The sequence below is a fragment of the Drosophila subpulchrella genome, chromosome X (assembly GCF_014743375.2).
Source record: "Drosophila subpulchrella strain 33 F10 #4 breed RU33 chromosome X, RU_Dsub_v1.1 Primary Assembly, whole genome shotgun sequence".
Classification (NCBI taxonomy): Eukaryota; Metazoa; Arthropoda; class Insecta; order Diptera; family Drosophilidae; genus Drosophila; species Drosophila subpulchrella.
This window is the reverse complement of record NC_050613.1, coordinates 14,471,203-14,494,146: the sequence shown is the minus strand read 5'-3', so window position 1 is coordinate 14,494,146 and position 22,944 is coordinate 14,471,203. Positions and strand designations below refer to the sequence as shown.

The window sequence follows — 22,944 nt, the reverse complement described above, 5'->3', positions numbered from 1 at the left end:
TTTGGTTGCATTCGGTATTTTGTGTGTGGTTTATTTTATTGTGCTTTGTTGGCACGCTTTTTAGGTTTTTTTTTTTATTTTTGATGCCGCCCTTTGTTTGATTTTTGTTTTGTTTATTTTGCACTAACTTTTAAACGACTTTTTGTATATATACTTTTGTTGTAATTACTGGCAATACTTTGGGTGTATTTGCCAGTTTTTGTAGCTTTATTGTTTTGCCGCTTATCATTCCACTCTGTTATCTGTTATCTTTATTTCTGCTGCTTCTTTTATGTAATTTACAGCTTCTCTCTCGCCCTCGCCCTCTCTCTCTCTCACTCACACGCGTTTTGTTGTTGTTTTGCACACACGTGCGAGGGGCACTTGAAAAAAAATTGGGTAAAACAAGAACAAAAAATACACACGGCAAAATGCTTTTTTGTTTACCGAATATTTAGCATTTACGATTTTTACGCGTATCCATTGTTTATTATGATTGTGATTATGGTTTGTTGTTGTGGCTGTTGTTGTTGTTTATTGTTTATTTGTTGTTGTTGTTGTATTATTATTTTTCAGGCGGCGCGCGCGCACACACACACGCACCCACACGCACACACACACACGATATGCGATAGGCGAGGCGCTGCGATGCTATTGTGGGACAAAATCCGCAGGAACGCTGCTTAAATAGACTTTTTCGCCCCAACCAGCCGCTCTCTCGCCGCGCCGCGCTCTCTTCGGCAGCGAAAGAGAGGCGAAGAGAGCGCTCTGCTGCAGCGACCGCACAACACACTGCCGCAGAAAGCAGCGAAAAAGCAACGGCGGCGAAATGCGCCGGCAGCGACGGCGACTGCGGCAGAGCGCGCGGCGAGACAACGGGCAAGAGCGCAACAAGAAGAAGCACAAAATGAACGCGTGCGCGTAAGAATTGAATGAATTTGTTTTGTTCAAATATTGGGTTCATCCAAATATTTTAATGATAAGGCCAAAATATTTTATAAATATCATATCATATAATTAACAAGCTAAACAATTTTTCCCCTTTTAATATTATTAGAATATTTAAAATTGTGCTTAGCTTAATAAATAAAGCCCCCCAGGATAGATGCTAAAATACAAAGTTGTATTATAATATCGAGTTTGTGTTCATCAAAACAGTTCTCTGATAAAGCAAAAATATTTTGATATATTTATCATATCAATATAATTAATCAAAAAAGTTTCAGATAATACCCAAGCTAGAAGAATTTTTCGCTTTTTTTATATTATTGGAATATTTAAAAGGTTAGATGCTAAATTACGAAGTTCTATATAATGTTATTATAATCCTTTCTGGTGTTAAAAAATCCATAAATGGCAGGTCTGTTAAAAAAATTAACTAGTTTTTATACAATTCTAACCAGATTGTGACTCTACATCTTCATTTTATGCATAACAGAGTTAAGGAATCTGATATCAAACACTCTTTTGTTTAGTTTTAAGGGTATTTCAAGTTCAGTGCGACTGTAGATTGATTTTTCTACTCAATGAAGTGCGCAAAATAGTAGTAACACTCTTATCTGGGAGTAAATCCAAACTTTGGACCACCTGACAGACGGAACTTGTTTATAAAATAAAGCTCCCGGACTTTTCAACTTTCTTATCGGTGGAGCACAACTTTTTGGCCATTCATTATTATTGTTTATTTCCCACTACTAACTATTATTTTTGCCGGATTTCTCTTTGCGCAGAAAGCTGCGCGCTCTTGATATTATCAGAATGGGAATTCGGAATTCCGCTGCCGACGTCGCTGCCCTTATGCTTGTTGTTTTTGCTGTTGTTGCGCACTGCACTTGAAAACTTCATTTTACGCATCTTTTCTCTTTGGCAATTTGCATTTGAAATTTGCATTTTGGATATTGGCAGGCTAATGATGATAATAGTACGTTATAAGGGGTCAAGTGATGGGCGCGGCGGCAGCGACGCCGGCAGAGGGGCAACTGCAGCGCTCGACGGCGAACTCAAGTGGTTGACGTCTTCACTAAACACACTCGATAACAGGGTTTTGGATCAATCAACAAATGTTATTTGGCCCAAAAAAACCTCAAAGTCCAGTTTGTATTCCTCGGTCAATCAATATTATTATCGATTTGCTTGATATGTGTACGTTATATATGATTTTGCAGCTTGAATTTATTTATGCTATGAATTTTTTAAATTTCAATACCTTTACTCTGTTATTAATAATAAACCAATTGGCTTTTCTTAAGAACCTCGTTGTAATAAAAAAGTATTTTCATACAAACTATGCATCGATGGTTTAGATAAATGACCATATTTAACTATCATTTGCAAGTCAAATTTTATATCGATTATTTCGATATAAATAAATCGTTTCTACAAATATTCAGTGTTATCATGCAAAAAATGCTTCGATTGTAAAGATAGGAGATGGGCGCTTTACCTAATTTTGTAGCCATCTCAACAAATATAAAGTAATGCCATACAAAAATTGCATTGATAGTTCAGATAAGTGGCCATATCTATTTATCTACTGGCGAGTAAAATTTGATATCGATTATTTCGATAGAAAAAAAACTATAGCTTGCAATTACGTTTTGATATCGATTATTTCGATAGAAATATCGCTTTGCGGCCATCTCTACTCTGTGGTCCAGTGAGATTATGCGACTCTGTGTTGTGTCATTTGGGGGCATGGGGCGGCGTTGATTGCTAGATGAGATGGTGACCCCTGTCCCCGAAACTCTACCTCGGCTACCATATTGTACTGCACTCAGTGCCGGCATTTCGTTATTAGCTCTTAAGCTGCCCCAGGTGCCTCAAGGTGCTGCACGCACAAACAAAAGGAGAACCGAGAGCTTAGTGCTCTCGGGGGTCGTGGGTCGGGACCGGGGGTCACCTGAAAGTTTCAAATTTCGTTCGGCCCAATAAAAATAAACAAAGGAGGCCCGGGGCCGGAGGAAAGTGGTCTGAAATGAGCCCTGTGCTCGGATTGCAATTATCCTGCGTGAGTTATCCATCAAAGATGCCGCTCACCACTTGTTTTAATGAAAATTTGCTGGCATTCTCAAGGAGTCCGGAGAAGTCGGTGGATGAGGTTTTCTGTGGAGAACAGGTGGAACCGGAGCACCTTTCGCCATTTTTCGGCGTTATTGTTATGACCGCCCCGAACCAGATGGTATCGCAGCTCTACGGTCTTTGGCTTTAAACAGCCGAAAGGAGATCCATCAAAACGGGAATTAACTGTCCCAGCGAGGGGTGTTCTCTGAGTTACTAAGGTACACTGGATACCAATTAAATGTATTTTAAATTTATATATGTAGTTCCTTATATAATAATACATAAATCTTTTTATCTCAATTAAAGACTATGTTATATCTTTATTTATAATTATGTTATAATAAAACTTTCTTATATGAGTCCTTCATCTTACGAATATAGTAAAATCTATATGTTATCCACCTAAAAAAATGTTAGATTTATCTTTTTTTTTTATCCATTAACTAAACCTAATCAGCTTGAATATTTATTTCCATGTTTTATAATCCCTTTCACATCAGGAATACTTGAAACAGATCCCAGAGATATATACCAGCAATTAGAACACACAGAATGTCACAAGAGTCCTAGTTTCCAGTGATACATTCATTTGCACCTCAGTTTTTGCCAACTTTATTTTACAAAAATGTTATCTATACCCCCCGTTTGAAGGAGTCCTGTTCCTTCCTGCCCGTTACCCCCCTTAATCTATTTCCCCGCCGGCCTGTGTCCACTTTTGCTTTGACAAACAGCCACAACAATAAAAAAAAAAGGATCTGAAAAAATAGAGAGGCGGAGAAAAAAACAGAAAACTAATGGATGGGCAATGGCACCCAAGGGGGCGGGCTGAGGGGGCGTGGCAGGGGTCCTGGGGATATATATACGCATATATAACACCCGGTGGAGGGTGCTCCTCTGGTTGTTTGTTTGAGAGATTTTTCGGGGACGGCCGTGAGTCAAATATTTGTGACAAAAAACGTTTGCTTTTATTTTCGCCACTCGGGAAACTCGAATTTCTCGGGGGTTTTTCAGGGGGAAAATTACCTAAACTGTTTAGGTATTTTGTCGCCACTCTTATATTGGTCGAATTAAAGCCAGCTCTGAGTTGTGTCAGTGATTAATTTTCGCGAAAAATTAGTATTAGCATTTTGTTTAAGATTTTAAGTTTATCCTGGCACATTCAATTCTGATAACAGTCTGTATTTCATGAAAATAGCAACGAAAAACATTTTTCATTACTTTTTTCTCCGAAATGTGTCTTTTATAGAAGTTTTTGGTTCTTATTTATGGTTTCTAATTACATTGAATTTCAGGGGGTTTGCTGTTTAAAAAGAAAATGGTATCCAACCGCAAGTAGCTTGCAACTAAAAACAATTTTCATTATTTTATTTCTCCGAAAAGTGTCAACTTTATACGAATCATTTTTGGGGAGCGTTGATAAAATATTTTCCATGCCAAATTGCCATAGCAAAAAGATTTTTATTTAAAGTTCTGGCATTTCCTAGAAGAATCCAACTTATGGTAATAAGTTTTTCTCGGAATATCACAGTTTATATTCAAGATTTTGTGCTTATTCTGGCGTTAAAAGTAATATATGGTAACTGAATACAGAGAATTTTATGGGGTTTACTGCTAAGAGCTGAGTAGTTTGCAACAGAAAACATTTTTCATTATTTTCTTCTCCGATTTTGTTCGTCCTTAATATTTTTCAATTTCCTGCTCTTTGAGCTGCGGTTTCGTTTCAGATTTTTGCCCCGCCCGCTGAGCGTGTGTATCGAAAACCAACTGCCACGCCCACGACTGCGCCGCCCCCTTTGACGCACGGCTAACGGCATTGCCAGCGGGCGGTTGGGGCGGTGGGCGGTGGGCGTGGCCGGCGGACAAACAAATTGCATGCGTCTCTCATTTCTCATTTCGCAATACAGTTGCCTGCTGCAGTTACAGTTGCATTTCAACAGTGCCAGGTTGGCGGTCTGCCACGCCCCCCGGCGATACGCACCGCCCACGCCTCCCCAAAAAACATTAAAAAAAATAATGCAACAATTTTTGGATCCCTTCATAATACCAATATGTGGAATATTTCGGGCATAAATGAGTAAGAATCATAAGGTTATCTAATGATAGTCATATCATAGTCATATAACAATCATGTTATAATCATTATAATATCACAGTCATGTATCTTAAAATAATATTAAGGCGGCGAAGTACTCATAAGGTAATCATAAAGTTATATGGTAATCCTATAGTCATATGGATATCATAAGCGGAATATAATCATATTATAATTAAATTTCATATAACATTCATGTTATAACCGTATCAAAATAATATCATATTAAAAATATATTCATATTATATTCGATATTATTATATCATATTAATAAGAGATCACTTCATAATACCAATATATGGAATAATTCGGGCATAAAAGAGTAAGAATCATAAGATAATCAAATGATAGTCATATCATAGTCATATAACAATCATGTTATATTCATATCATTATAATATCACAATCGTATCATATCAAATGCGGAATATGGTCATATTATATTTATATCACAACCACATTACTTTTATTCTATAACCATATCAAAATAATATCATATTCATAATATATTCATACAAAAAATATCATATTCATATTATATTCGTATAATAATATCATATTAATAACAAATTAATATCATATTCGTATTAATATCATGTTATTCACATGAATTTAAACTTCATGTTTGACCCTGATATTTCACCCCGGAAAATGGTTTTATTCTCAGTGCATCGGCTCAGTTCTCTTGTCTAGCCACTGCACATACCAAAAAGTTAATCATAAAAACGGCGAGCGAAAATGCCAAGGTTCCACGTGTTGCTGATTGTTTTTTTTCCTGGGTGTCAAATTGTTAAAACAACGTGGTAAAGGGGTCAGAGGTCAGGGGGCAGCGGGGTTGGTGAATGGTTGAAAAGAGGGCGGATCGACACGCCCACCAACCAGTTGCACGCTGCGTATACGCAATAAATGCTCCCACAAAGCCGTGAGCTTTTCATGGCAACCACTTAAAGTTTGAAAAAATTTAATTTGACCGAAAATTAAGATGCAATCGAGCTTACCTAAGTCACTTAATTCAATTAAAACGGTAACAAAGGCACATAATCGACTTACCTGTAAAGAGAAAGAGGTAAAACAAGCAATTAATAATTTGAAAGAGGGTCTTAAGAAGGACTTTAATAAGTAAAAGTGTATGTATAAAATACACATTATACAATTTGGGTAAACTCCATATTTTTATTTAAGTCTCATTAGTCGAAATTAATGAATATTAAAAATCCATAAATGAATTAATAAAATGAATTTTAACAAAGTCCCGAGATTACAACAATTTTTTGAACTTTGTTCTTATGTTTTTTTCTGAAAAAAATGTATTTCTGTTAAAATTTGTGAATATTTTAATTTCCAACACAGAAAATATTTTATTTTATTTACATTACGCTTTTCCAAAGCTTTCAAATCCTGACCCTAATCAACAAAATTAGCATTGAGTTAGTTTTCCACTCGTAAGCTTCTAAAGCTTACTCCTTTGTATAGCTTTTTTAGAAAAGTCAAGTGTGGTGAAAAGCTATTCTGAAAGTGCTGTTCCATTTTCCGAAGCTTTGGGTTTGCTGCCCTGCTACTGAGCTTTCTTGGAACTTAATGTTCTTATGATCTTTAATTTATTTTCAATGGATTTTTAGACTCATGTTTTAGGTTGTAACTTTTACCATTTTCTTTCCATTTTTGATATAAATTGTTTACCTTTTCTGTTTTTTTAGTAGAAAGGATTTCAATAAAATTTTAGGAACAGCGGCTTGCCAGATTTATTATCCTCTTAGTTCCTCAAGTTTTGCTACTTTTTTTCCTGTTTTCCTTTTACCTTTCGGTCAAAACGCAGAAGGGGTTTTAAAGCTCAACTGTTGAGCAGCTCAGAAGAAAAAGGAAAAACAGAAAAGTCACCGGCTTTCTGCGGAAAAAATAGTCAAAGCCAAAATCCTGAGGCTTTTTTGCCGAAAACAGCCAGATTTTAAGCGAAAACAATGACGGTAAAGAAAGAAAACCCGACTTGATTAATACATAAACAAATAAGAACTACAGAAGATGCAAAAAATATCAACATCTTAAGGGAAAAATTGAGGTAAACAAAGAAAAACTGACTTAAATAATATCTTAACAAAACGGCTTTAATTAAAGTTAAGAACTACTAAAGATTTATTTATGAACTATAATTATAAGAATGCTTCTTTTATTAAAGAACATTAATAACCTAATTTGACTTAAATATTTTGAGAAAAAGGCTTTCAAAAAATAAGCTACTACAGAAGATTTATTTATAAATTTAAAATATATAAATTGTTATTACTTAACAAAATCAAAAAAGTTTTATATTTTTTAAAGTTATTTGAAGACCATGGAATTATTTATATAACAAATTTAAGAAAAATATTTGAGCCTAATTTAACAGAATACAACAATTTACCTTTGCCAGTTCTGTAAATCAAAATTGAAATTTATAGAGTTTCACCTCTTTAACCGGAATTTGGCTAAATTTAAGAGGAATTTTTAGCAATTACTGTGAACTCTGTAAAAAGAAATAGCTGCTAAACTTTCCTGCTCTTGTCGATTATGTTGCATTGAGTTTCCCCCACTTTCAATTGGCCTTTTCTTTGCCTCGGCTTTCCCTTGTAGTCAGATATATTAAATTCCACAACTCTTTTGTTTTGTCCCTTTCTGTTTAATGGTTTTGTTTTTATTATCATTCCTTCTCATCCTGGCTCACCTTTTGTGTCTGCCTCTCCTTTTCGTTTTTCCTCGGCATTTTCCCCATCTCGGATTGCCTTTATCTTAGGGATATACTTCAAATGGCCATCCGAGATGGCCTCCCATTCCCTTTCTACAAGATGGTCTTGCAAATGTCACACGTGTCGTATGCATAATATTCGTAATGTCAGCATTGAAGTCTAAAAAAATGTAAATAGCTGGATATTGACTTTCCGCTACATTATGTCTGCTAATAAATAGCTCAGCTCGATTTTCATTTGCATTTTATTTGTATTGCTTAAATTGGAACCTCACAATGTGCCAAAGCTCGGTAATAAATTAACGGAGAACAAATGGGGAAAGGGAGAGTTATTTATAGTTGATTTAATGCCTACTAATTAGCCTTAATATGTTTTCGTGGCAGGCCCCTTTAATATGACCCCCTGTTTTTACTCGCCCATTTTCGGAAATTTTTCCGCTTATTTTTCGTTGGGGCGTGAAATTCTATAGGTCTTAATTTGGTCAAAGAAAATTACACACAGCCAACTGCTAATTAAAACTGTTAGCCAAAAAGAACTAAAAAGAATGCCAATAACATGATTTCGCTTAAAGCGAATAAAAATTGACTTAAAGCCCATTCAAAAAACTTTTAGGAAACTTTTCAACCTAATAGATATTATTGGTTTTTTTTTGAAATACCATTTTTCATAGATTAATACATTTATCCTGTTATTTACCTGAATAGCTTAAAACAAATATATGTCTAAGTTTAGTTTCCACACATTAAAGGCCTCACAAATTTGAAGTATAGAATATCAAAATTAAACTTCATTAATGAGCTGCGTGCGGAATTTTAGACCTTCGCAAATATCCTGATAACAACGAAGGTTCTGCTGCCCAGTTTTCACCTCTTTAGCTGCGCAAATATACCTTCATTAGCGCCTTAAAGTATGCAATACTCGACGCAAAATGCTGTATGCTGTGGAGGGGGGAGGACGAAGAGTTCTAGAATACAATATGCAAACAACGGCACGTTTTGGTATGCGAACACGGCCCATCTCTTAACCCGCTTAGTTCATTTTAACCACTTTTCCCCAGACTTTTGTCCCGCGGGAAAGCAAAATCGACTGCCAGCATCTCACTTTCAAAAAAGGAAAAAGTTTTGAAGTCCCTTAAGGAAACGACTGTCAAATGACCAGTACACGCAGGAAAATTACTAAAAACAGGTATTTTAAGTATTTTAAACTTATAAAAAATATTTTTGAAATAACATGTTTTAAAACAGTACATTTTTATGTATTTTGATTTATATATTTATGCATCTGTTTCCTTCTTCAAAACCCTTTTTATGAAAATCGTATTCTTTTTGTAAATTTTCTCCTGTGTAGCCAAATGCTTTGCTTAATGGGTTAAGTGCAGAGTTAAGCACAGGGCCTGACCGACAAGAGTTAAAGGTTAAACAGTTTAATTAACAATTTCCTGGGCTGATTGATTGACAGAAATCCAAAACAATTTTGAGGCCTGCTCCAAGGAAACAAGACCCAAAAGTTATTGGCAAAGTGCTTAGTGTATGTATTTATGGGAGATTTCAACCAGCCATTAAACTAGATTTAGATTTACAACGTTAAATCGCCATAAGGCCTTCGTTTACTTAATGAAAGTAAGGGTAACTTCTAACGTAAAAAAAAATGATAGCACTTTCGATACTATCGATGGCTTTAAAATTTAGAATACAACGATAATTTCGATGAAGTTAATTTCATTTATATTGCGTTAAAATTTATATTGATTCTTTATAAGCATAAGGTAAGGCATAAGGTAATAAGGTATCTACATTAAAAATTTGTATGTGTTCTGGCTTTTGAAATTTGTTTATTTTCTTTGATTTTCGTAGTTATCGATAATAGTGGTCAATATAGATAACTAAAACGGTCGATTGTGACCACTATCGATTTTTGGTCAACCCTATTTCTTGTTGAAATTTAATGAACTAACTTTACCCCACTTAGATTTTCTACTTCAAAACTTCTGTTTGCTGTTAACAATTCCCCAATGCCTTTTGTCCCTTGGCAAACCCGATGGCAAACCGAAATCGCCGGCTTTTATTGGGGGAATACCTCTTTCATTTTTTTAAGTTGATAAAAATGCGGGCTGCGTCACCGAGTCGATCCCCTGATAGCTGAAAGATTGGAGTATAATTTATATAGACATTAGCTCGCCGGCTGGGGGCGTCGAAATTTTCAATTCATTGCCAGGAAAACCGCCGACTTTGACATGGCATATAAATGAGGAGGACCCCCAGGACTCGTCGTCCTGCCCACCTCCAAAATCCCGGGGAAATGTATACATTTTCAGCTGTGTTGTTTTCCTTTTCTTCTGCGTGTTATTTTCTTTTTTTGTTTTTTAGCCTGTTTGACTGGGGCAAACAGCAACAATAATAAACATTTCTGCTCGGACCATTTGTCTGTGTGTTTTTAATAATAAATAAACTGTAAACATAAGTCACGCATACAGAGAGAAAGTTGAGCCTTGAGCCCTCCCCCAGATTTATGAGAGGGGTCAGGGGTCAGGGGTGGAGGATCCCAGCCTTGTGGCCAAAGCTATGCAAATGTTGCGGCCTGACCGGATTGTAAAGGCCTCTCCGCAAAATTCCTTGGCTCCTCCACTATGGAACTTCCCATTTTGGTTAATTCCTAAGGGAATTTTTGATTTGGGAATTATTGTTATGACTAGAGTGGAGGACCAGCTGATAAGAAAGCCACAGCAGAATGGCAGGCTCATTCCTGATTTTCAAACGATTTATTAGATTTTACTCACTGGCTTAGGAGGACAGCATAAATAACTTGATACTTTAGATTTCAGCTGGTTTTGTAAATGTAAACTAGAAATGCACATGTTTACATGTACAAGTTAAGGGATTTGTTGAGGGTTCTCTTTGTTTTTAATAACATAAAATTAAGACTCATTTTAGTTTACTTGAACTTCTGGAATTCTTAATAATGATAACTTTTTATCTAATACAGTACTTATAATATTAATATTTTTTTTTGGGTTTTAAAGTATTTTTTGCAAAACGATTTTCAATTGTCAAGAGTCATATTAATAAAAAATAAATATTTTTAAATTATTGTTTAGTAATTTAAACTGAAGTATTCCTATCTGTATCAAATATTTCAATTTAAAAGTAAACAAAACATTTATGGTTTGTAAAGTATTTTTTAGTAACATTATTAAAATTATTCTGCATTTTTTGTGACTTTAAATTGATATTGAACTTGCACCTAAAAAATAAAACCGCCCCAAAAAACTCTGTGACAATTTAGCTTGAAATTTGTTTGCGTTTCAAAAATAAATATGCAAATATTGAGCAACAACTGTCAACTGGTTAATCCCCTCCGTTGCCTCAGTTTATTTTTCTTCCGCCTCAGTTATTTCTTGTGTTTAGCCATTAGCGCGTTTAATGTTTCCCACCGATTCATTTTCCAAATAAACACTCAATTCTTCTGGGCCCTATTTGCATTACTTTCTCTCTCCATGCCAGCGATTATATTTAAATACATTTAATGGACGTAATTCCAATAATTGTTTAAGTTTCCCATTCCCGATTTCCTTTGTGCTTTAAATTTTCATGGACTGGCAGCTTCAATTACCCCGCCACATCCTTCGTTCCTTTCTGGGGGTTCATTAAAATTATTCTCCGTATTTTCGCATTATATTTGTTTTGTTATTTTTCTGTGCCTGCTGTGTTATTCATATATATATTTATATATATATATATATCTGCTGTCGCTGCCAGAAAAGAGGAAAAGAGAGAGGGGACAGGAGAAAAAATAAAATTAAAAACATTTAAATTTAATTATACGACTATGACAAACAATTTTGGCATTTTGACAAAGTTTTCGGGGGGTGGGAGGCTTTTCTTGTGACATTCTCGGACTGATGGCAGGCCCACCCACCCACTCACCCACTCACCCACTTTGCCAGCCAAAGCCCCCCTTAAAACCTCGCCCCCAGACAATTTGCAACAACAAGTCAACAATTAGCAGCGAGTTCAATGTGCCATCAGGGTCCAGGAGACGGACAAGCCAGGATATAAGCAAGTTCATTAACAGGGTGGTTTGGGGGTTGGCTAAAAACAAGGGGTCTGGGTTGGGGTTGGTGGTTAGGGGTCTAAGAGCCCCTGGCACACTCCGTTTGAGCCATCGCCATCACAATGGAGAAAATTAAGAAGGGGTTTTACGCAGAATTTGGAGTATGACCTAGCGGCACTTCAGAGAAATTTAATTCGCTACGTTTTCGTAAGGGATGCTGAATTTAATTGTGTTTCAATAATAGGAACTAAGAATTATAGATTGGTTTTAAATTAATTTATAATCATTGACTACGTTTTTGATATAAATATAAAATTATATTTATTAAGTCCCCAAAAGTATGCAATGAAAAAATGGATAGGCGTCTTTCTGTATGAATTAACTGTACTTCTGAGTTCCAAAAAAAATATTGCATACTTTTAGGAACTTATAAAAAATAACATTTAAGACTGATTTCAAAAATCTAGTGATTCGTGTAACACCTCGTGATTTAATAGTATTGCCTTTCGATTATGGCTAACCAGTAAAAAGTGCGTTACTATTGACATAAATACTTTAAATTCATAGAAGTCTTTTAAAAATAAAACTTTGACACGGGGATTATTTAAAATACCGGGTAATTAATTTAAATATATTTTACAGTTGGTTAAGTAATTTTTTTTATATAATAAAATTTCTAAAATGGTTTTTCAGAGGAAATATATGATCCTGAGATCAGGGCTACTCACCCAAAGAGGTCCGAATCGCTGCCGGGGAAGCTGATCCTGGGCGAGAGGGGCGACCGTCCCTGGGCCCGCTTGATCATGTCGTGCAGACCCGGTGGAGCATGGATGGGACTCAAGATGGTGATCTTCCGGCTGCCCGGCGGGGCCAGAAAGCCCCCGCTCAGGGTCAACTGGGTGCGCATGCCCGCCGACGAGGAGCTGCTCTTCATCTCGATGGTATCTGCCGACTTGGAGATCAGAATGGAGGAGGACTGCTGCAGGCCCAGCTTGCTCATCGATAGCTGCATGGATCCGCCGCTGGCCGAGCTGTCCACCAGGCTGCCCGACGAGGATTCACCCACTCCGGCCACACTGGCCGCATCATCGATCTGCGTGGATGCACTCCGGATGCACTTTTCCGGCCGTGCCCCGCCCACTCCGGCTGCCGCCTCCGAGTGGGCCGATGTGGAGCGTACAAATTGCCTTACGTGCTTCTGGTGTGCTGTCAAAAAGCCATGTGCTCCTCCCTCCGGTTGCTGGAGAAAGCTCTGAAAGCGAGTCTTACTGCCGGTAGAATTGGTGGAGTTGTTGGCGTTGCCACTTGTTTGAGTGGAGTTGCCACCTGGATTAAGATTACCAGAACCAGTGGCCATAAATCGAGTGCTACTGCTGCTAGTGCTGGTTCTCTGCTCACTGCTTGTTATAATCGAGGTGGAACTCTGGGCCTTCAACTGCTGGGCCAAGGTGGCGGCCTGGGCGGCGGTTAGCATTTGAGTGGCACCACTCGAAATGGTGGTGGCCTCACCCACAATCGTGCTGGACTGCAGACTTTGACTACGGGTGGAACTCGATATGATCTTCTGGGATTGCTGGGACTGCTGCTGCTGGAGCTGCTGGATCTGTTGGATCTGTTGTTTTTCCTGCAGCGAAAAGGAGCGAGTGGTGCTGCTCGAGGTGCTGGAGAACTTCTGGCTCTGCACCTGCTGTACCTGCTGCATCTGCACCACCTGCTGCTGTTTCTCGGGGGATCCCAGTTCTGGATCGCCCATGGAGCGCACTTCATCCGGATCCACCTCGCTGGGCGTGGTTATTATATATTGCGGTGGCGCTGATGCTCCTCCTCCTCCGCCCTTTCCGCCAACTGCACCACCATTACTCTCCTGGGACATGGTTTACTTTTATATTTGCTTTTTTGTCGCGCACGTTGCTAGGGAACAGAATTTATGCTTTTAATTTCACTGCACGAGTGACAAAAAACGCTCACTCTTGCCTCAATGGATTGCATACTTTTTTTTTTTTGGGACAAAGGGGACGTCATGGGTGAAAGTTGGGTTAGTTGAATTGCACAAGGGCAATGGGGGTTCTTTACCAAATCCAATGAAACAAAGCCAAAGTAACCACGAATTTTAATTAGAGAGCAGAATTTACTTGTAAAACACAGCTAAAGGCATTTAATAAACTATTTCCCAGAACCATTTGATTGCTATAAAACACAAAGACAAAACCGCTGAGAGTTTTTTAATAGGAAATCCAACATCTACATCAGAAATTTAATTAAAATTTACAAATTTTAAAAAAACCATAACCATAACCACTTTAAAATTACATTTCAAGTGTCCAAAAATATGCAGTGAATAAAGTATAGTCGCCCTTCTGAATGAATTTATGGTACTTCAGAGCAAAAATATATTGTTGCATACTTCTAGACACCTAAAATGGCATTCAAGGGTGATTTCAAAACTCAAGTGATTTTTTAGCACCCCCAATAATAAGATGTCATTAACTAGAAACCGATTTTTTTACCCCTGCTAGAACATATATATATAAAATCATTTCGCTAAACCTCATTAACAAAGTTCTTGGAACGTTTCCCAAATGGTAAAAGTTTGCTTCGAACTCGAACGCAACATGTAGTGCCCCCGTTTTCTGCCACCTCCACAATTTTCCACCCCCTTTTTGCCTTTGGCGAGATTTTCTTGTTTTCATCTTCCCTTTTTTTGCGGGAGCATTTTTGTTTTCCTCTTTTTTTTTTGTGTTCTTTTTGGAGCGTGGCTTTTTTCGCTGGTGTGCCTTAACAAGCTGCATAATTAACCTGTGAACCGTGACCGTGACTCTGGGCCGCCCCCTTTGCCAATTTCGCCGCCCTTGTCTGTCAGTCAGTCCGTGTTAAGCTCCCAGTTGCCAGTGCGCTTTGCAGAAAAATCCAAAAAAAATGTGGTAAGCTGCTACCTATAAATAACTACTTGGAGTTATGCTATCACGGCATTTAAAAACGGTTTTAAACTTTTTAAACGTTTTTTTAGATACTCTGAAATGAGTAGTGGTTCGAAATCATTACCTGTATAAATCTGCCTAAAAGATTGCATTGTGAAAATGAAATCGTTTTTTGGTATAAATCCGTCGGTTTATCAGGTTCAAAATTTAATCTTTCACATTTTATGACATCTTAATCCCTCTATTAATTTCGGTGGCACATTAAATTCTTCAGACAGTGCACTTAATTAAATGAAATCACTTTGACTGCAGTCGTTACTTTGTTTTCCCTTTCTTTTCCGGTTTTTTTTTTTATTTTCATCTTTCTGTTTGGACTTGTGTAAGATTTGAATTGAAGGGAAACAGTAAAGGAAAACCAAATAAAGGGGGGAAAACTGTGCTTTTCTGCAGAACTATGCGCAGTCCGTTATATTTTTCCCCATCTCCCGTTCATAATTCCGGAGAAAACCAATCACTTTCAATTTGATTTCATTACAGAAAAGGCATTTAACAGGAAAATGTATGGTCAAAGGGAAACCAATAGGTAAATTAACCAGTGACTTAATCTTTTTATCCTTTAACACACATATACAATTTATAAGTTAGCTAATTTGGGCTTGATTTGAGTTATTGGAATTCGAATATTATTTTTAAGAAATATAATATGGTAAAATATCTATGATTTCCGATAAGGAATTTTATTAAAAGACTTTTCTTGCTTTCCATAAGTTACAGTTAAAATAAAAGGCCTGCTTTTCGACACTGAAATGCTAACTTTAACCCCATTAGGTCACCAATTTGCGTAACTCCTTTCACTTTTTCGGCAAGTCACCCAAATTGTTGGACAATTGAAGGTCAGCACTCTCTGAGTTGCAATGACTGTCACATGACAACGAAAAGGACAACAACAACCCACATCTTGTGCAACAGTCACGCACACACGTACACATCGCCAGCAACACACACACACACACACACACGGGGGACGAAAGGATGTTACTGCAATTTTATGCAAATGGGTACCTTAGCCTTGCTTAGTTGCCTGAAAAATGGGACGACAATGGCCACAATTTACACTGAGAGAACTTTTTAAAAAAAATGTATTTTAAAAAATAACAGAAGCTATACATTATGTTTTTAATTATTGTCAAATAATAACATTCTCCCTTTAAATATATTTAGTAAATAGGCTTTCAAGTCTTTCTTAAGCACTCGGCAATAAAAAAATATTTAGTTACTCTGGTCTAAAGAATCTGTTTGTTATAACCAGTTGGGAATTATAAGGATGCAAATTTAAAGTTATTTGTTTACTGCAAAACTGTTCTGGCTCCTATCCCATAACTATATTTCCCCATACATGTATTATGATATTAATAATAATTTAAGAATTTGAGCCTAGACAATAACTACTTTATGATTTTTGATCAAAGGAATCATTTTGATATAACTAGTTGGGAATTATAGGTATAAAATATAACAGCGATGTTATTAAAAATGCTTTGAATTTTTTTCGCTCAGTGTGAAAACGGTTGAGATGCAGGAATTTACTGTAGCCTAAGGGCTCGTCTCCCAGGATTCCTTTTCCCCAGCTTAACTCTGTTCTTTCCGTTGACACTTTACCTATTTTATTTTTTTTGGGCGTGACACTCAAAGTAATTGGAACTCGGGCAGAAAAATGAGTGACAAACGTCGGCCCAGTTAGTCACTATGGTTCGATCAACTCAATTGCAGGCAATTGAGCTTAGTTGCACTTGGAATTTCCAGCGATAATAATACTTTTCGCAATCGATGCGATTGCATATTACATCGAATTGTTCATTTGCAGCACTATTTATTACACCTCTCTGTATAGAGTGCATATTTGATTTGATTTGCCGCCTCGCTCGTTTTCCATTCCGCCAACAAACAATTGCGAGGGAAGAGGAACAACAAAACCAATTTGCATATACGGCAAACAAGGCGAAAGCAATAAGCTTCATGTGTTGATTGCCACGCCCCCGACGCCCACGTTTTGTGGGTGTGTATATGTATATATATGTGTGTGGCATAGTTAACAAAGGCTTTCCACCGCATTCCCAATCCCCAACACATGTCAACATCATTAGCTATATATCAACTTCACTTTCAATGCCTGCCCAATGAATTTCCTTAACGATGCAAGTCGTGGAACAAAAAAAAAGGAGGCCACAACACAATAGCTTTTAAATTTTCGTGAGTTACGACATCTTCACTTTCTTCTCTTTTCCCCCTTTTTAAAGCTATTTCGTTGGTAATTTGGGAATATTAGAGGGTGACTCAGAAATCTTATAAAGAGGTGTCCAAAAGTATGCCATAAAATATTATGAGTCCGAAAGTCCGACAGATTTACTTCGAAAGAAGATGTTATTTTTCACTGCATACTTTTAGACACCTTTTACAAGAGATTTATTTTAAACGACGGCTAAAAGTAAGCACCAATATATGATGGGTCCAAAAGACCTAAGGATTAAATCCAAGAGACCTTCTTTTTTCAGTGCATACTTTTTGACACCTTTTCTTTAGAGATTTGGAATTACCTTTAGGCAACGTCTAAATACCTGACTAATTTACCTGCATGATAATTTCCTAGCTCTTTGCCTAGGATTAATAAGACTAAAAGAATTAAACCAGAAAGCCATTTCATTTTGTGTGCCATTTCCTAGGGCTGAAATTTTTAATTTACTGCCCCATTCTTTCGCCCCCTAGGATTATGAAAGAGCTGCTGAAATGGAAATAAATTAACCTTCAACCTGGTGGCTTTTCCTTTACATTTCTGGGTTCGTGGTGGGGGGGAGGGTGTGGTTTAGAGGCTGCACAGCTGATATTTACCAAATGAATTCTCACACACACACACCCCCTGAACCCGAACCCGATCCCAAACCTTCGACCAAATGCAATTGGCGGCCAAGGTCATCGCTGCTGACATGCATTAAAAATAAATCCACTTTAAATTGACTTTGATAGCGATGGCGTCAACCGAGGAAAGTGCATTATAATGTACTAAAAACTGCGGACAAGCTGCAGAAAAAGTAATGAAATAACCCACCGTTGACCTTTCTATATTCATTGCCTACTTATAGGGAAATGGAAAATGGAAAATCCTCCTATCCACCAACTCAATTAACGTCGTCAATAATGCACTCTAATTGGAACAATTTCCCACTGGCGTAATTGATACGGAACGGTTATCATGATCAAATTGGATCGAATCAAATCGAATTAATGTAATGGCCCAACGTTATTTCAAATGGACAACGTCAAAATATTGGTGGGTGGAAAATTGTAAATTGCTTATGGGTCAATTTAATAACAGAAGCGTATTTTAACTTGATTACTGGGTTTTCTTGTAGTGAGAATATTTCCTTATAATTTCCTTTTTCATAAGTCAAGAACTTTACTACTAAAAAAAGTGAATAAGGAGTTGGGAATCTGCTTTTCATAATAATTAAAAATTTAAAGCAAGCTAATAAGCAATTATTTATCATTATAAGATATTTTTATGCTATTAAAGACTTGGGAAATTTATTTAAAATATTTGTTCAATTTTTACCCAAAGTGGGGCTGTCAAATTATTTTAAAACTAGCCATCCTTTGGTCATCGAGTTAGCAGCCTCTAGAAGCGAGCACAAATCATGTTCCACTTTTCCCGCCCACTTTTCCGGGTTTTTCCTCTCATGACCCGCGGGCTTATTGCATCATTGTGTGCTCATCATGTCGGGCTAAGTGAATTTGGCTGGTGTAAGAGAATTTTTATGCATTTTCCACATAGCGATGGATGGATGGATGGATGTCACGGGGGGTTTCCACCTCTATCCTAGCGGAAAATCGAATTTTCCGAGGGGGGCGCAGGTGGAAAATATGGACGCCGAAACGGATGCACCACTTACAACGGCTAATTTGTGTGAATTTGTCAGCGTGGCATTTTATTTTTTATTCATACCTGGAAAATGTGCAAAAAGGGATCGGGCTAAGGGGAAAGCAAAAAGGGGGAGGATGTAAAGTTATAGTCGCAAAAAGGGTCAGAGAGGCTTCTTTGTGCCGGCAATTCAATCAAATTGCCATTAATAATGAAAAGCGACAGAGGGAGAGAAAAAAGAGAGAGCTCTGAAATGTTAGAAGAATCAGGCATTTTCCACTTTCCCGCCCACTTCCGGCTACATTACTTAAGCCTATTTAAGCTCTCGAGGCGGAAGTTGAAAGGAGATGGGCGTGGCCCGGGGCTAGCATGACAATCAAAGACACAAAATCCGATGGCCAAATTCAAAGGCAAGAACGAAATTAAAGACTGGGAAATCCGAGCGGAAAAACAGGAAAAGTTGCAGAGCAGGAAAGCTATTTTCCCTTAAGAACTTGGTCTAATGCTTAAGCCAAATAAAAGGCAACACACAGTTTGAGAGATGAACGGAACTTGAAGATGCCATGGGACCATACGGTCTTACAAAAAGGTGACCCAAAACTGCACGTCTAGAATCCTCACATAGATCATTTCAAATTGGCATACCTCTAAAAAAATGATATGTTAGGTTCTGCAAAAATCTGCATTAAAATGTATAAGTTAATTTTAGCGATTTTTATGTTTTCGATAACTTTCATAAAGGTGACCCAAAACTTTTTTTGTAAACCCTCATCTCGGATAATTGGATTTCAATTTTTTAAAAAAAAATTCCTTTAAACTTGGGCTTTATTTCTTTAACAAGGTCTAAAATCAAAATTATCATTGAACGTTGAATTATTTTTGGTGACCCTAATTGAATTTTAAAAGCTTATAGCTTCGACATTTGTATTCCGATTATAAAGTAGCTGACCTAAAGTTAAAGTCCTAATGACATACTCCATAAAAATTGTGTTTTTTTTCCTTATCTTCATCTTTATTGAAAATATTAATTTTAATTTATTTTTGGTGACCCAAATTATATGATTAGAGCTCACAACTTGGTCATTTGTATTCCGATTTAAACGTTTCCGACCCCAAACCGCCTGTAGTTCAATTCATCAACGTTCCACTTTAAAAAAGCATAACCTATTTTAGTGGGATAATATTTCCGCAAGAACCCAGCAGCATAGTGTTGGCCAAACAAACAAGGCCCACGGCTTCTTGGCACACGAAAGTGAAAAACACAAGATGCGGTGGGTTAATAAGTGAGTATTGGGTTTTAAATTCGGGTCTTTGGGTTACTCGCCAGGTGCGTTCTTCGACTGGGCGGGTTCACAGGCTTGCTTAATTTATTTGTGCGTGCCGTTGCTTTAAAATCGGCAAATTGGAAGGCCGAAGACAATGAAGTGAAGTTGCGACCCACTGAGCCACCGAACCACAAAGCCACAAAACCAATTTGATGATTGCTATGGGGCTGGGGATATTCTGGGCTTGAGGGTTGCTTTAACTAGGGGGAAGTCGAGGAGAACGAGGGGGATTACGAGTTCCTCGGCCTGGAATATTTTTGAGCCTTGTCAATGGCACAGCAAAGTTCAGAGTTCAATTTGCAAAAGCGGAATATCGCATATACCATGTATATAATAAAAATCCCAGCATGCATTTGCCATTTAGTTGAGCCCACGAGTGACAAAAAATATATTATAAAACGTTCAATTGCGGTTATGTTTCTGGTATTTGGTCGAAATGGAAAACCACCTTTTCTGGCCATTATTTATTGTTCTTTTTTATCAGCTTATACGTATTCGCAGCGATTTGTGTTCGTGTAAGGGTTAATGCTAGCAAAGGTTTTTCATTAAAATTAAATATGTGAAACATAAATTAATTTATAAGGGCATTTCAAATGTTTTTGGCTTTTTTTAGGATGTATTGATAAATATATAACTCAATTATAGGTGGGTGACATACAAGTCACTAGTTTTGTAATCATTTCTATTTGGTGTCTAATAGTATACAACAATATATTTTAAACTTAATAGACGACTCTCCTTTATTAACTCCATCCTTATGGACACCAAAAATTAAATTTAAGCTTTCCATAAGTTGATTCCTATTGTTCTTATAGTTGTTAAAAAGACTTTTAAATCATTCACAGTTTTCAAATACCTTTGTGATCTTTTTCCTCAAGTAGTTATCTTAAAAGTTGTTCTCAAATGCTTTTGGCTAGGTAAATGCAATAATTTAATTTTATTTGCTGCCTGCCAATCGATCTTTAACCCACTTGCCCTTCATGATAGTTGCCATTAATTTCCATAATAGAAACATTTAAGGGAACACTGAGTAACCCCGAAACAACTTCTTCACACGCAACTCCCGCCCCCCGGCCGACCACGCCCCTAATCAATCAGTCACTCAGCCAGTCAGTCACTCTACCACCGCCCCTTATTTTCAAGCCCCCATTGAATTTTTCCGACTTTCCCCACCCCCAAAATGAACAAAATTGTGAGTGAGAGGTGAGGTCACAACATGGCATGCAACATTTTTCGGGGCAAGGAGGTTAACAATTGAGAAAAGCTGGCGAATAAGAATAACGCTGAAATCACAAAAGCTGACCCAAAAAAAAAATGTGAGTTTTTCCGGCAAACGGTGTGAGTTTGGAAAATGTCGAGAGAAATGCAAAATCGATGGGGGAATTTTCAGCCCTGAACAAGAGCTTTAAAGAGGAGTCGGGCGGTTCAAGTTCGCCGGCGGCGTGTGTTGATCTTTCCCACAAAAGAGGTATATCTAAGGGGGGTATCTAGTATCTATGACATACACTCGCCACACACTCACACACGTGCAGTGCAAACATTTCCAGGCAACGCATTTCAAACATTTGCCTTGAAAGTGGGACCGAGCGGTCGAAAATAAAAAGGGGTGAGTACCAAGCCATTGTGGCAAATTGTTCCTTTGGACAAGGTACAGTAAGCACTAGAAAAGGGTAAAAACTTCACAATTTTGGATTTTAAAAATATAATATGGTATTACTACAAGTCACAGGAAAATCTTTTCCAATAATAACATTTATTTGGGGAATAAGCAATTTAAAATCTCCTAGAATATGCAAACAATTAAAAAATATCTATGAACATTTGTAAAATTCCTAATTAACTATTTCAAATGTATTTATATTCCGTAAAAAAAATCTACAAATCAAATGCGCTGTGGAATAATGTTGATACAAATAAAACTATTTTAATTTTTTTTTTAGCATACCATCCTCTAGAAATTAAATAAACATCCTTAGGAAATTCAAAAAAATTTGAAAACCTTTAGAATATTATTTAGTGAATGACCAACAACTTTTGATTAATTATTTAAAGAATTTCTAAACATTTTATGTTACATCCTACATAGATTTTACATACACTGAAAAGTGCGCTGTGTAATAATATGGCTTTTTAAACTTTATTTTCGCATGTTTCACACTATCTGACAGATGTAAGTATTCCCATTGGCAATGTTTATAGCATCCCATAAATAGGGTTGGCTTTTTTTAGCGAGTGCGACCTGTGGTGCCCTTATCAGGCGGCTGGTTGACTGGGAGAATGGACAGGTGGGTGTCTGCCCTTGGCTTTGCTCATTTTTCCAGTTTCTGCTATAAAAATATTTATAGGCACTTCAAGCTCACACACATACACCTTTTTAAGGCGATTTGATACATTTCCCAGGCCTCCCCGGGATTTTCCTGCTGCCTCTTTGGAGGCAATTACATAATAATTCAATGAATAACAAGGAGTAAAGCAAATATAAATATGAAATGACGAAAAAAGTGAACAATGCTGCTGCTGGAAAATGCGCAGGTGATAGGCGGTGTTTTCCCATTTCCCATATGCTCCACTGGGCAAAAAAAAAAAAGAAGAAAGACGAATGACAAGCGGTCGGGCAAGATGAAAGCGAATGGCGAAGACAAAGAGCGAGACGGAAAAACGCTGCCACGGGAAAAGGTGAAAGGTGAGGGAAAGTTTGCTCTTGTCGGTTTTCCACTTCGGTCGCAATTGTGTGCACTTTGTTTCACTTGAAGCACTTGGCTTATGACCCCAGTGGAACTTGCGCAACTGATACTGTTTCCTTGTAAATAGGCACCTTTGTTGATAGCCCATCTAGAAAGTAGGCATCTAAAAAATGCTAGATTATTGTTTGGAGTTGCTTAGATTC

The 22,944-nt window shown here is 37.3% G+C and overlaps 1 protein-coding gene across 7 annotated transcripts in view; it reads right to left on the bottom strand.

Annotated features, from left to right (window-relative positions):
- Positions 1-22,944, bottom strand: part of LOC119556407 (cAMP-specific 3',5'-cyclic phosphodiesterase) — a 128,781-nt gene that overhangs the window by 68,233 nt on the left and 37,604 nt on the right. For 3 of the 7 annotated variants that reach the window (XM_037868598.1, XM_037868596.1, XM_037868597.1), the window contains exon 3: positions 12,630-13,812. The exons of the other annotated variants lie outside the window; for them this stretch is intronic. In XM_037868598.1, the coding sequence (XP_037724526.1) occupies positions 12,630-13,774 (1,145 nt within the window). In that variant the 5' untranslated portion in view covers positions 13,775-13,812. The remainder of the gene's footprint in view (positions 1-12,629; positions 13,813-22,944) is intronic. 7 annotated transcript variants of the gene reach the window in all.